The sequence below is a fragment of the Rattus rattus genome, chromosome 6, assembly GCF_011064425.1.
Source record: "Rattus rattus isolate New Zealand chromosome 6, Rrattus_CSIRO_v1, whole genome shotgun sequence".
In the NCBI taxonomy this organism is placed as follows: domain Eukaryota; kingdom Metazoa; phylum Chordata; class Mammalia; order Rodentia; family Muridae; genus Rattus; species Rattus rattus.
This window is the reverse complement of record NC_046159.1, coordinates 121,204,100-121,217,030: the sequence shown is the minus strand read 5'-3', so window position 1 is coordinate 121,217,030 and position 12,931 is coordinate 121,204,100. Positions and strand designations below refer to the sequence as shown.

The 12,931-nt window shown below is 40.1% G+C and overlaps 1 protein-coding gene across 4 annotated transcripts in view; it reads left to right on the top strand.

Moving 5' to 3' along the window:
• Positions 1–12,931, top strand: part of St7 (suppression of tumorigenicity 7) — a 233,844-nt gene that overhangs the window by 46,703 nt on the left and 174,210 nt on the right. Inside the window, exon 1 of one of the 4 annotated variants that reach the window (XM_032906917.1) lies at positions 272–643. The exons of the other annotated variants lie outside the window; for them this stretch is intronic. Coding sequence (XP_032762808.1) covers positions 622–643 — 22 coding nt within the window. The 5' untranslated portion in view covers positions 272–621. Of the gene's footprint in view, positions 1–271; positions 644–12,931 lie in introns of those variants that run through there. 4 annotated transcript variants of the gene reach the window in all.

The following is a 12,931-nucleotide window of genomic DNA, read 5'->3' as shown; positions in this document are numbered from 1 at the left end:
CTCTGTGGTTAGTTGGTAGAAGGCCAGTATTTAAATTTCTCTGAGGTCTCTTTCTGAGTGGCATCACAGGATGAAGAGCTCTTCAGGAGGAGGAATGTGCTTGTGGTTTTTGGTCTCGTGCGTTCTGTGACAAAGGAATTCCCTTTTGAATCGCGCTGCTCCCTTGAAACCCTGGAGCCTCTGGTTCAAGCAGCGCAGTCGGTCTGTGCAGTGTCCCTGACGTCATCCGGCGTATGCATAAGCTCTGCTATTGTCTTACCGCTAGAGCAGGGCTGAGGACCGCAGTGTCGGTGCTGCTGCTCTCAGACCTGCCCTGCTTCACTGCATCCCTCCAGAGCCGAGGCAGCCTTTCGGTGCCTGGTGGATTTTGAAAAGCAGCTCTGCGAGTTGGGGTGGTGTAGGAGCCCTGGCTTTCCATTCTCCAGGAAAAGCTGAAGCTCTCAGAGGAGACTCTGGCAGCTGGACATAGCTCGGACTGCATTGTCTGGCTCCATGACCCCTGCCGTGTAGCTGGCCTCTTCGCTCTCAGGAGCACATGCACATCTTACATTTTCTTACTTCCTTCTCTTTTTCTTTCCTTTCTTCTAAATTTTTTTTAAAAAGCAGCTTCTGGAGCCAGCCATGTTTGGTACTGAATCTTCATGTAAGTAAATGGATCCTACTTTTCTGTTCTATAGAATCTGTGTGCTGTCATGGTTTCGCTGGCTTGAGTTCATAGCACTTTGTCTTAGGTTAATAATATTTGCATTTGCCGCTAATTACAGAGGAACTGGCCTTGGGTAAGGGACTTCCCTGAAGTGGATTATTCATTCTTAAAGCCAGGGATGTCAATGTGGTCAAAACCAGGCCTCCACGAGGGAGGAGGCGAGAAGACAGGATCCAGGCAGCCTCGCAGACCCTGCTAATTGATGGGATCAGGCCTGTCACCAATACATTGTCAGAGGCTCCTAATGTCCTTAAACCTTAAAATAGATGCTAGGGGACTCTGAGGTGACAGCATTTATAAGATACAGGCTCACATTTTTCATCTAAGGAGAGAGAAAGGTGTCTTTATATATCTTCCTCCATATTTTTTTTTAAACAAAAACACTGACTAGAGTAGATGCTACATGTAGATTCAAGAAGAGCAGTAAATAGTGTTTTACTTAAAGACAGTGTTTTTGTTCTTTTACAATGGCTTCAGTTTTGATACGATGGCTAACATCACAGAACATCAGCATTGTATCTGTTTTAAACTTAACACAATGAAATTGCTTTGGTGCAGAGCAGGCCCTGCACAGTGGGCTGGGCTGGACAGCACTTGTAGACATACCAAATAGGTATTTAAACAATCATGATAGCCAGCCTGTCTGAGAACCGTTTAAATGTTTGATATAAGGTAACATAACCTGTCAGTGAGGTTGTACAGCCCCTGAAGAACATTTTGCTATGGTTGGTAAGCAAAGGTGACAGTTAAGAGTTTCTAGAGATTTGACCTACTGGCCTGGCTTTGCAGTGGGGGATGGGGCTGGGTTAAGGTAGGACATTGAGGAAATCTAATTTTGATTAATTTGTAATGTAACCTTTACTTTCTGGTAACAGCCATCCAGTGCGACTGCGGGATGACTGCTGAGTATTGTAAACCAGCAGCATTTGAAGAGAGCTAATAATTATCAGTTCTTTTGTTTATTGACTGGCTTTGACAAAAGCTCATTTTCATTGTTTTATTGTGGAAACCTCCCATCTCTGATACTACCGTATTTTCTAATTCAGTTCAAGACAGTAATAGTGAGATTTAGTATCCAGTCAGCCAAAGACAATGGTGTTTCTTAATAATGTGAAAATATTTTAAAATTCATTTAATGGTACATTTGGAATTCTTGCCATCCAAGAAGCAGATGTCCAGTGGCAGAGATCCCCCACCTTTATTTTAGTAGTGGAATCTTGTTGGTTTAAGAGCCTAGGTAAGGATGAAAATATTTACATTTATTAAAGGAAAAAAGGAGTGTGGTTACTGGCAGTTGGAATCTATTGTTGGGCCTTAGGCTAGGGTCTTTTCCATTGTTGGCCTGTTTTTCCAAGATGACACAGCCTTCTTTTTTTCACCATCAAACCTTATCTTTTGATAGTCTCACCCGTGTGCTATGTGGTATATTTAAAAACTGCTCTTGGTTTCCATAGCTACCGTTTTGGAGCAGAATTGAACACTGCTCAGCAAACAGAACACGGTCATGCAAGTTTTTTTTTTTTTTTTTAAAGCATCTTTTGCTTTTACTTAGAACCTTTTTGCTTTGGCTGAGGATTCATTTTTATCTCTTGCTTGCGACTAGAAGAAGCCCATAGGTACTCATGGTCCCAGTGGGCATTTAAGACTGGAAATGGCTGCCTTCTTGTAGACGAGGAGATAGTGTGTGCACTCAGAGTTAAGTGTGTATGCTCTGTTTGTAGCTCTAGCCTTTCACCTTTATTACTTCACTCTGGGTGGCGTTTCGAAGGCTCGAGACCTCTCCACACTGAGAACATGCAGGACTGGGTACTTTTCGAAGTTTACTTACTTGAGCAGGAGTCTCACTGACCTGGCTTAGGAAGTCCTTTTCTACCTTGCTTACAGTGCTGAGTTAGATTCTGGACACACAAGAAGCTTCCTTCAGAGATGTTGTGAGTCTTATTCTTGATTTCTGGCTGCTGTGCCTTACTTGCATCGATTCTTTACTTAAAAATCATATGTGACACAATACACTAACCTATTTCCCCCTTCCTCCCCCTCCCTCTGGTTCTTCTTGTATACACATCCTCTGTTGCTCTTTCAAATTTATGCCATCTTTTTTCATTAATTAGTGTTAACACGCATACACGTGTGTGTTTGTGGATATGTCTGTTCCTAAGATCTAAGTACAGCCTGCACCAGCTGCACACTGTAACTGGTGTAGTTTCAGGGCTGACCACTCGGTTCTGGATAATCAGTTGGTGTGCTCATCCCTGGGTAAGACTTTCCCCACTTCTCAGCATTCCTTAGTTGCTTGCTTTTTAAACTGATCGATGTACACAGGATGCATCCGTCTTCCTATGGCTTCCAAGTCTTTGCACCCATGTTTGTGCTAGAAGCACCCCGACCTGGAAGGAGATACAGAACATTTCTGTTTCCTCAGGAAGAATGATGGCCTTCCCATTCATTAGTCTTGCCAAGAGATAATTACCACTCTGATCTGTGACTTCCCAGGCTCATGTTAATCTTTTATATTCCCCCCTCTCTGTCTCTCTATCTCTCTGTCTCTCTCTCTGTCTCTCTCTCTCTCAGTTTTACATATAAGACAAGGGAACACGTCTTAATTCTTAACTAGTTGAGTGTATAATTAAGTTGACTCTATGTCTTACATTTTTGAGGTCAGGTGTCCCTTCGTGGCTTGGACTCTACATTATTATATTTCTCTCTGACCATGTATTTGCTTATCTTAAATAATTCTCTCTCCTAAATACCCACAAACAAAAAGAAGGCACAGCCTTTTTTAAATGACAAAAATCGGTGTGAAAGCGCAAATGTCTGGAAGATTAAAGAACTATATAACTATGTAAAGTAATGAATACATTCAATTCATGTCTAATAGTCTATTTTATTTAATTTTTGTCTGTTTTTATGGTATAAGTGGTTCATTCTAAGGATTTCTAAGCACTCTTCCATCCCTAGCCCTCTAACATCATTTCTTCATCTGTCTCTAACAATTCTACTCTCATCTTTCTGACCAGCGGATATCTGTTCCCTGGGTAGACTGGCCATTGTCTCGTTAGGCTCCACTTTGACATGAACTTGTCTGCAGCGTGAGGAGACTCATCATGACAACATAGGAAGCAGGATAACCCTGAGGTGCTCTGTCACTGTCACCATTTGCATGTATTTAACATTTTTCCTTACTGAAAATTTTCACATCTAAAAATGAAACTAATGCTTTTCCTTCTTTTTTGGCTTTGAAGAAATATAATTTTAGTTTTTGTGTGTCAGAATAATTTAAGTGTAAGAAGAAAATGCCATTAATAAAGTTTTATTGAGTAAAGCCATCATTACATGAATATTTGGAGTACTTAACTTGATTTAATGAAGTTTATGTAGAAATAGCAGTTGAATTCTGCAAAATTAAAAAAATTCTTGGAAACTTTTAAAGAGGAAAACAAAGTTTCAGCTTTTGTGAAGTTCAAAGAGAACTGGTAACAGGAGAAAAAAATGGTTCTCTTTTTGTTAAGTGAGGAAAACTGTGGTGTGGCCATTTGTTTCCATCTTCCCTCATAAAGCTGGTTATTCTCAAAAACAACAGCAACAACAACAAAAATAAAAACAAAGCAAAACAAACAAACCAATCCCATCCCCCCCCCAATAAAACCCCTCAAAACCACTTTAACTGTAATGAACATTGTTCAATTAGTATAGTCTGGGATTAGGTCTGCTTCCGCCCCCTCTTGTATTTAACTTTTTCATTTCTCAAGGGTGCCAATGAAAGGGACTGTTTAAGATATGCAGTGGTGGGAATTGTGCCCTGGAACATTAATTTGTCTCCCAAAGCACCTGCCTTATTAGATTAGTCCCTTACCTGCTGAGAAATAGGAGATCCCCAAGGCAAACAGCATCATCTAATCTCTTCTTCCACATTTTGTAACAGATTCACTAAAGAGAACATTCTAACTCCCTGGAACAATAGACCCAAATAAACTCTTCTACAAGTTAGAGAGAGGGGAGAGAGAGAGAGAGAGAGAGAGAGAGAGAGAGAGAGAGAGAGAGAGAGAGAATTCTAGACCAATGCATTTGTGCATTTGTGAGGCATGGAGGAAAGAAAGCACTGGAGTACAGTAACTAGTGAGAGACACACTCACCTGATCATAGCACAATGCGGGAATGACAGGTGAGCCAGAGCTGTCTCTGTGATTGGCCTGTATCGCCTTGGATGGGGCAATTAGAAAGATCTGTTGATGTTACTTGCATACTTTGTGGTTGGCACCGAGGTTCTCTTGTTGCCATGACTTTTCTTATAGACACATTAAGTTGGAACTGGAGAGTAGTAAGAACCACGGTGTCATGTTGTCAAAACCAGAGCAATTCTCTCAAATGGTGACAGTTGTAGGAGACATAGTCAGATGAGTATACCTTGCAACGTTAGATCACAAGGCTGCTGGAATGAAGTACATCTGTCAAGGGAACAAGACGCTGAGCTCCTTTATGTGCACCACAGGGGCTTTCTTGACAGCTGGCCATGTGTACGGTTGAACTTTGGTCTGTTGTTTTACTGTGATGCGTGGATATGTTGAATTATGAGTAGGGACTATGGTTGTCCCAACTCACCTTTAAAATGGACCATTTCTCAATATAAACACCAAATTATTATTAGTAACCATCTCAGAACTGCTTGTCTGCTGTTAGGATGCTTGGCAATTTTAGGACGATTGCTGTTTCCCCTTTCTTAGTATTTGCAATGTGTAACTGGGAAATTTAGGAAAACAGCTATTTTCCTTTCTTATACATTAATCTGCCTGCTAGTATTGAGCTACATTGGATTTTAGATGCTTTCATCTCAAAGCAAAGACAGAAATGTTTATCTGGGGCTTTACTGAACTCCCAAGTCTGCACTTAGAACATGGATGTAGAGAACTATGGTTTAAAGTATGTTGACATGAGAAGGTAACTGTGGCTCACGGGGACCTACGCTGGGATAAACGTTTACAGGAGCTTGGGAAGTTTAGGGTCATGTAATGTTTTGACTTGCTTTTTCTCATTCTAACAGCAGGTTCTGATGTGAGACTTCCTTTAGAATCCCTTCTCTGTTGATATTTCACATTCTAACTTTTAAATCCAAGAGGATATTTTAAGCAAAGACAGGAGTAAATTTCTTTGTGGATATATTCACGTTCATCCACTAGTTCAAAAGTGGAATAAAAATCTCCATTGTTTTCTTAGCATTCACCTCAGTGTTGGGCTCCCTGTTAGCCTACAGTTTGTTCAGCAAAAGTTGCACAAGCTTCCAGTGGCTTGCTGTTTTCATTGCTACAATGGACCAGATTCATATCCTGTCTTAACTGTGGGAAATCCATCAGGGAAAATTACCATATATGGAACTTTCCCCATAGAATTCCCATGGAATTACACAGGATGTGAACAGTACTTATTGTTATGGAGTCTGAGCTAGGAAAGTCACTGCACATGTGTAATTTTTAAGCACTCACAATATCTATAATATATAGTTGATATAATCAATTATTTTAACTCTCTGTACAATATCATTTGGTATACCAAACTATGAATTGTGTAGTTACTTTTATGCTTTTACCTAGAAAGTACACATTTGGTACTAAATCAAAGTCGCACTTTCTATGCTATAATAGTAAATTGTAAGATCTTCACTACATTTTGTTTGTATTCTTAGCTCATAGAGGTAATTGTGATTTAAAAAATGGTCATGCAATTTAATATATGAGGCAGAAACGACAGAAGAGATCAGGAGCACCAAGCATAGAAGTTCTGGGCTCTCACCTGACTGCACTGAAATGGTGTCTGTGCCATATACCGCCAGGGTTTGGCTGTGCACATTTCGATTGTGCTTATTAAATGAAATTTTAGTGTTAGGAGAACTGTCTTTTCAGAGTCGGGACATATGCACTAGGGAGACGCTTACCAAATGTTAACTCCATAAAATAATATCCAGCAGTAGAAAAGAGTAACAGAAGAAAGGAAGCTATCACTTCCTCAGACTTGGTGGGAGGCTTGAGGGTCCAGGGAGGCACCTGTGAAGGAGAATTTGCAGAGCTGGGTCAGGTGAGTTTGGGTTGGAAAGTGCCTGTGTATTTACTACTTCTGCTCGTTCCCATGGCAGATATCACCAAGTAATCACAACAGTCTTGCAGAAAAGGCCTAAGCCTATCAAGTTGGAATGTTCTCCATTTAAAGTACTTTATTAGTATAAATGTTGTCCAAGTCAGCGTGATAGTTATTTGAATGTGTGATTTAAGAATGTGTGATTTAAGCAAGTATACCAAACCAAGGAAAAGTAGGAATCTTCAGTGTTCCAGCTGTATACTCTTAGATGTAAAACACACAGTCTGGGTCACATTGGAGTTCTCAGTGTGTCAGTGGGTTACTGGGTCAGTTATTATTATTGGTCTCTTATAAACAAAGATTCTTCCGGTTGAAAAGGTATCCCCAGAGCATGACAGACACCACCATGAAGTAAGCCTTTTAGTACATTAAGTGAACATTTTTTCTTAACATCAGAATCTACTGTGGGTTAAAGAATGTTATTGGAAATATGATATGATGAATCATATGGGGTTAATACAGGGGTTAAGATTGTGTTTTAGGCTAAAGAGCTCTTCATGTATCTGGTATGTCGGAAATATGTCAGTGAACAACTCTTACTTGTCATCTTTCCGAGCAAGACCAATGACCCAAAAGAGCAATAGCATGGGGACATTAATTACAAAGTGCACATTTATCATGGAACTGATAACTTTCCAGATACTGATAGCTTTAGAATGTCAGAGCAAAGTTGAATTGTCATTTTTAAAGGTTAAGTAGTAATGACAAGTTACTCTAGCCAGCAATTTCTTTATAGCATGAAAATAGAATTGTTTCCCTGTTGCGATTCAGAGTTAAGCACGTGTTTAAGATTCAGCACTTGGCACGCATTTGGGACAGCAGCAAGCCTGCTGAGCATGTATGTGGACTAAGGAATCACAGTCTTTGCTGTTGTAACTTTTTTCATTTCCTCCAACCTGGTGGCTACTAGAGATGAGGAAAGGCATTTTGTAGGGTCTAGCCTGGGGAAAAACACACAGGTGGTCCATCCTAGCCTTGCCTCACTCAGAAGCCTGCAATTTCTCACCTGAACTTCCCTAGACTTATTTTATATCTTGTTATTATTACTATCTTATAGCCCCAAGCACATCTTAAAATCAGTGTGCATTGTTATTTTTCACTGTTCTTTGGGCTAAGCAAGCCCCACTTATTCCTCCTGTCCTTTGATCTCTTAAGCAGTTATAGCCAGATTTCTGTAGCTATTTTTAAGGTTCATGTGAGCCAGGGATTCAGAATAGCTGTGGCTCCTGCCTGATGACTCCAGGCTTGCTGGGGCTCTGGGCAGAAAGGCTTGTCCTTAGCCTCTTCATGTGCCTAAAGCACGGTACTGAATTCTTGGAAGTAATATTTCATGGCAGAGCATTCTGAGAGAGCAGGCAGGGGCTGTGGTGTTTCCTTTGCTTTAGCTTCTGAGGTCTTTGAAGTCACTTCCATATATAATAGTGGCCACATAAGTCACTAGGGTGCTACACATTCAAAGGGAGGGAAGTACAAGCCATTTTGTGGTGAGGTTGTGAGTGGCAAGGTCACATTGCAGAGAAGCATGTAATATGGAAAATGTAATAGCAGCTTTATCTGGAAACTGGCGTTTGCCACCAGTAGTTTCTAGACTAAAGAGACACTGCTCGGGGTTTTGGAAATATTTTATATAACGTTTCAGAGAGTGAATATTTTAAACTTGTATACTATCTCATTCATTTCTGCCATTATGTAATACAAAATTAATATAGACATTATAATACTAAATTAGTATAGACAATTTAGTATAGTTGAAATTTAATTTTTATGCCAGTACACATGAATCAAAGGAAAATACTTTTTACTTAAATTGCTATTTTGAAATATGCAGAAAGAATATGTAAGGGAAACCGCTTCGTTATTTATTTTTATTTTATGTCTGTTTTGCCGGAATGCGTGTGCATCAAGTTAATTCCTGTTTCATCCAGTGGCCAGAAGAGGATATTGGATCTCCTGAAACTGGAGTCACACGAGGTTATTAGCTGCTCTATGAGTGCTGGGGACAAAACCTGGGTCCTCTGTAAGAGTAACAAGTCTCTTGCTACTGAGCCATCTTTCCAGCCCTGGGAAATCCGTTTTTAAATTAACATGGTTGATGTTACATATGGTGTATTCAGTTCCAGTGTATAGTTTGACAAAATGTGTATATTCTTGTAGTCAGTATTATTACATTCTTGATTAAAACATGCTGTTATCACACCAAAGAGTTCCCCTATGTGTCCCCACAGTTACAATTTCATACAAATGGAACGATACAATGTATACTTTTTGTTAGCAGAATGTTTTCAGCCATGTTGTTGGAGCTACTGAGAGTTCTTATTGTTGAGTAACAGAAACAAATGTCCTGGTTCATCAGTGAGTTTATTCCTGTCTTAAGTTCTTGTGAATAAAGCTACCATATAAATACTCAGTGATGATTCCTGCTGTGCACACATTTTCATTTCTTAGCCACGATTGCATTTTATCTGGCTATTTGACTTTCTAAAGCTGTGCATTCAACGCAGGACCTCATATGTGTTAAGCAAAGGCTCATCCATGAGGCTACATCCCCAGACCCTAGACTTGCATTTTCCTGCTCAACAATTACATACCTGGAAATACTGTTTTTGAGAAATTGCCAGGCCATTTTTCAGAATCATTATATGTGTCTTACTGCAGTGGAGGGCAGTTGATTGTGTCCCCATTCTTGCCAATATTTGCTTTGTCAGCATTTTCAACTCATGCCATTGAGTGAGTGTATGATGTCGTACTGTGATGTCAGTGCACGTATTTCTCACTCTGAAATATGTTGAGCAGACTTTCACACACTTCTTGGTCCTTTGTATGTCATCTTTCAATGAAATAGCATTTAAATAGTTTATTTTAAAAGTTAAGTCCTTACTGAGTTTTGAGAGTTCCTCATATATTTTGATACAGTCCCTTTGTTAAATGTAGATATTGACAATACTTCCTTGTAGTGTGTAGTTTTTGTTGTTGTTGTATTCCCCTAACAATATTGAGTTTTAAATTTTGACCAAGCCCAGTTATCATTTTCTAATGCACCATGTAAAAAGTTATGTCTGCTTCCAGGTTGAGAAGATTTTTCCTCTACATGTTCTTCTAAATGTTTTGCTTGTGTATAAAGTGAGGCATTGTGAACACACTTTTATGCATAGTGTGTGTTAAAAGCGATGGTCTTCTCTTTTCACCCAGCGATTGGCTTTCTTCCTGTATTTTATGGGTATGGGCATGTTCATACAGTGGTGCATACGTGGAGGACAACAACGCTGTGGCCTGGAGATCAGACCAGGTGCTCAGGCCTGTGATGGCGCCCGTGTCAGCTGAGGTGCATTTTCCCATGCTTCCATGAGGGTGCTATGCTTGTTCCTTCATTTATGCCTTGACTCTGGTCTGGCACAGGAAATTCAGCTATGAAATTACAGAGACAGAGCTCAGCGCTTTTTTTTTTTTTTTTTTTTTTTTTTATTACCCTGAGTATTTCTTATGTACATTTGGCAAACATCCCCTTCCCTCCCCCCCCCTCCTTATGGGTGTTCCCCTCCCCACCCTCCCCCCATTGCCGCCCTCCCCCCAACAGTCTAGTTCACTGGGGGGTTCAGTCTTAGCAGGACCCAGGGCTTCTCCTTCCACTGGTGCTCTTACTAGGATATTCATTGCTACCTATGAGGTCAGAGTCCAGGGTCAGTCCATGTATAGTCTTTAGGTAGTGGCTTAGTCCCTGGAAGCTCTGGTTGCTTGGCATTGTTGTACATATGGAGTCTCAAGCCCCTTCAAGCTCTTCCAGTTCATTCTCTGATTCCTTCAACGGGGGTCCCGTTCTCAGTTCAGTGGTTTGCTGCTGGCATTCGCCTCTGTATTTGCTGTATTCTGGCTGTGTCTCTCAGGTTCGATCTACATCCGGCTCCTGTCGGTCTGCACTTCTTTGCTTCATCCATCTTGTCTAATTGGGTGGCTCTATATGTATGGGCATGGCTCTGAATGGGTGTTCCTTCAGTCTCTGTTTTAATCTTTGCCTCTCTCTTCCCTGCCAAGGGTATTCTTGTTCCCCTTTTAAAGAAGGAGTGAAGCCTTCACATTTTGATCATCTGTCTTGAGTTTCATTTGTTCTAGGCCACTAGGGTAATTCAAGCATTTGGGCTAATAGCCACTTATCAGTGAGTGCATACCATGTATGTCTTTCTGTGATTGGGTTAGCTCACCAGAATGATATTTTCAGTTCCAACCATTTGCCTCAATTAATTTCATAAAAAGTCGTTGTTTTTGATAGCTGAGTAATATTCCATTGTGTAGATGTACCACATTTTCTGTATCCATTCCTCTGTTGAAGGGCATCTGGTTCTTTCCAGCTTCTGGCTATTATAAATAAGTCAAGCGCTGCTTTTTAAACCCATTAACAAAAGAATACACAGGGGAAGAGGAGTAACTTACAACACTTAACCAACTACATGGTCCTAGAAAAAGTCCTATGCAACATGAAAAAAGAACAAAAGAGATCCCTTCCTAAGCCTTCCCGTCCTCCTCTGGGGTTACCGGCTTTCCAGAGACTCTGGTATATCCACTTTCTTCCTGATCTCCAGAGACAAGCAAAACTTCCCTCAAAATAGATTTGCTATAACGTTTGTCATCTTTAAAAATTAAAACTTAAATTTCTTAAGAACTTTTCCTTAATCATTTATTTGACTCACCTATAGTAATTTTCAAAGTCTGCAAGTTTCATGATTTTTTTTTTTAATTTGATAGAGATCGAATTGCCTGAAATGGTATATGACATATATGTCTTATAACTAGGAATTTGTGAGTTTGCCTATGTAATGCCAAAAGTACTTACCTCAAACTTCCCATTCTTGTTATGGGAAGCTTCTTATAGTGGCTGAAATCAAGCCTAGTTAACTAAGAGTCTCCTGAAACCTGCAAGGCGAACATTTCACTATATTGTGGGCTCACTTGGGCTGATCTTCTCATTCCTTCTGAGTTGGTCCTTGCCAGCTCTCCTTTGTTAAATTTTTCATTATATAAACATATATTTATAGAGCACAATGCTAAGGAAGCTGCGATTTTCATTTACATTTATGACATTGTTTTGGGCACCTTAATCTTTTAGCTTGGGTTTGTTTGCCTGAAAAATGGCTGTAATAGTTAATCTTATGGCATTGTTATAATGTGTAAAGTAATCAGTCTCCCAAATGGCTAAAGTTTTCCATGCTACAAATATTTTATAGTTATATCACCAATACATTTAATTGATATAAAATATAGTGTAAACAAGGATAGGAACAGCAACTCAGAACACATACAGAAGGGAAAGTATGAGATTAAAAGAAGTATTAGATTTAGTAGCTGCCATGTGGCAGGGATGAAATTATAATTTATACATGTATACTTGACATTGATTTTGACTTGAAGTGCTTACACACACACACACACACACACACACACACACAGGCGCGCACACACACACACACACACACACACACACACACACACACACACACACGCACACATGTTACTGGTCCTTTTGTTTCTCTTTATATCCCATCTCACGGCTCCTGGTACTGTTCTGGGTTTTTGTAATAGTCTCCTTCACCTTTTCTCCTAAGCTCTTCTCCTCTAGCCCAGCATTTCTTAACCTGTGGGCCACAACTCCCTTGGGAGTCAAGTGACCCTTTCACAGACGTCACCTAACACCATCTGCATATCAGATTATGATTCATAACAGTCAAAATGAAAGTTATCAAGAAGCAACCAAAATACTTCTCTGGTTGGGGGTCAGCACAGCATGGGGAACTGTATGAAAGGGTCACAGCATCAGGAAGGTTCAGTCACCGCGGCAACACAGGCGTGCTCTGAGTTGTTGATATACAGCTGACATGGTCGATCTCACCCAAAGTAAGGAACACAACACTCCTGCCATTTTAGAAAGCCTCCTGTACCCTTCCAAACAGTTTCTCTACTCACCAGGCATTGTTTTCTTTATTTTTGTGATTTAAAATAGCACTGCTTTGGAATTATACAATTCATATTCTGTTGTGTGAGTTAGTCTATTGACCATGGTCCTCAATGACCAGCACCTGTTAAAAATACTTCAGTAATTTTTCATTGCTT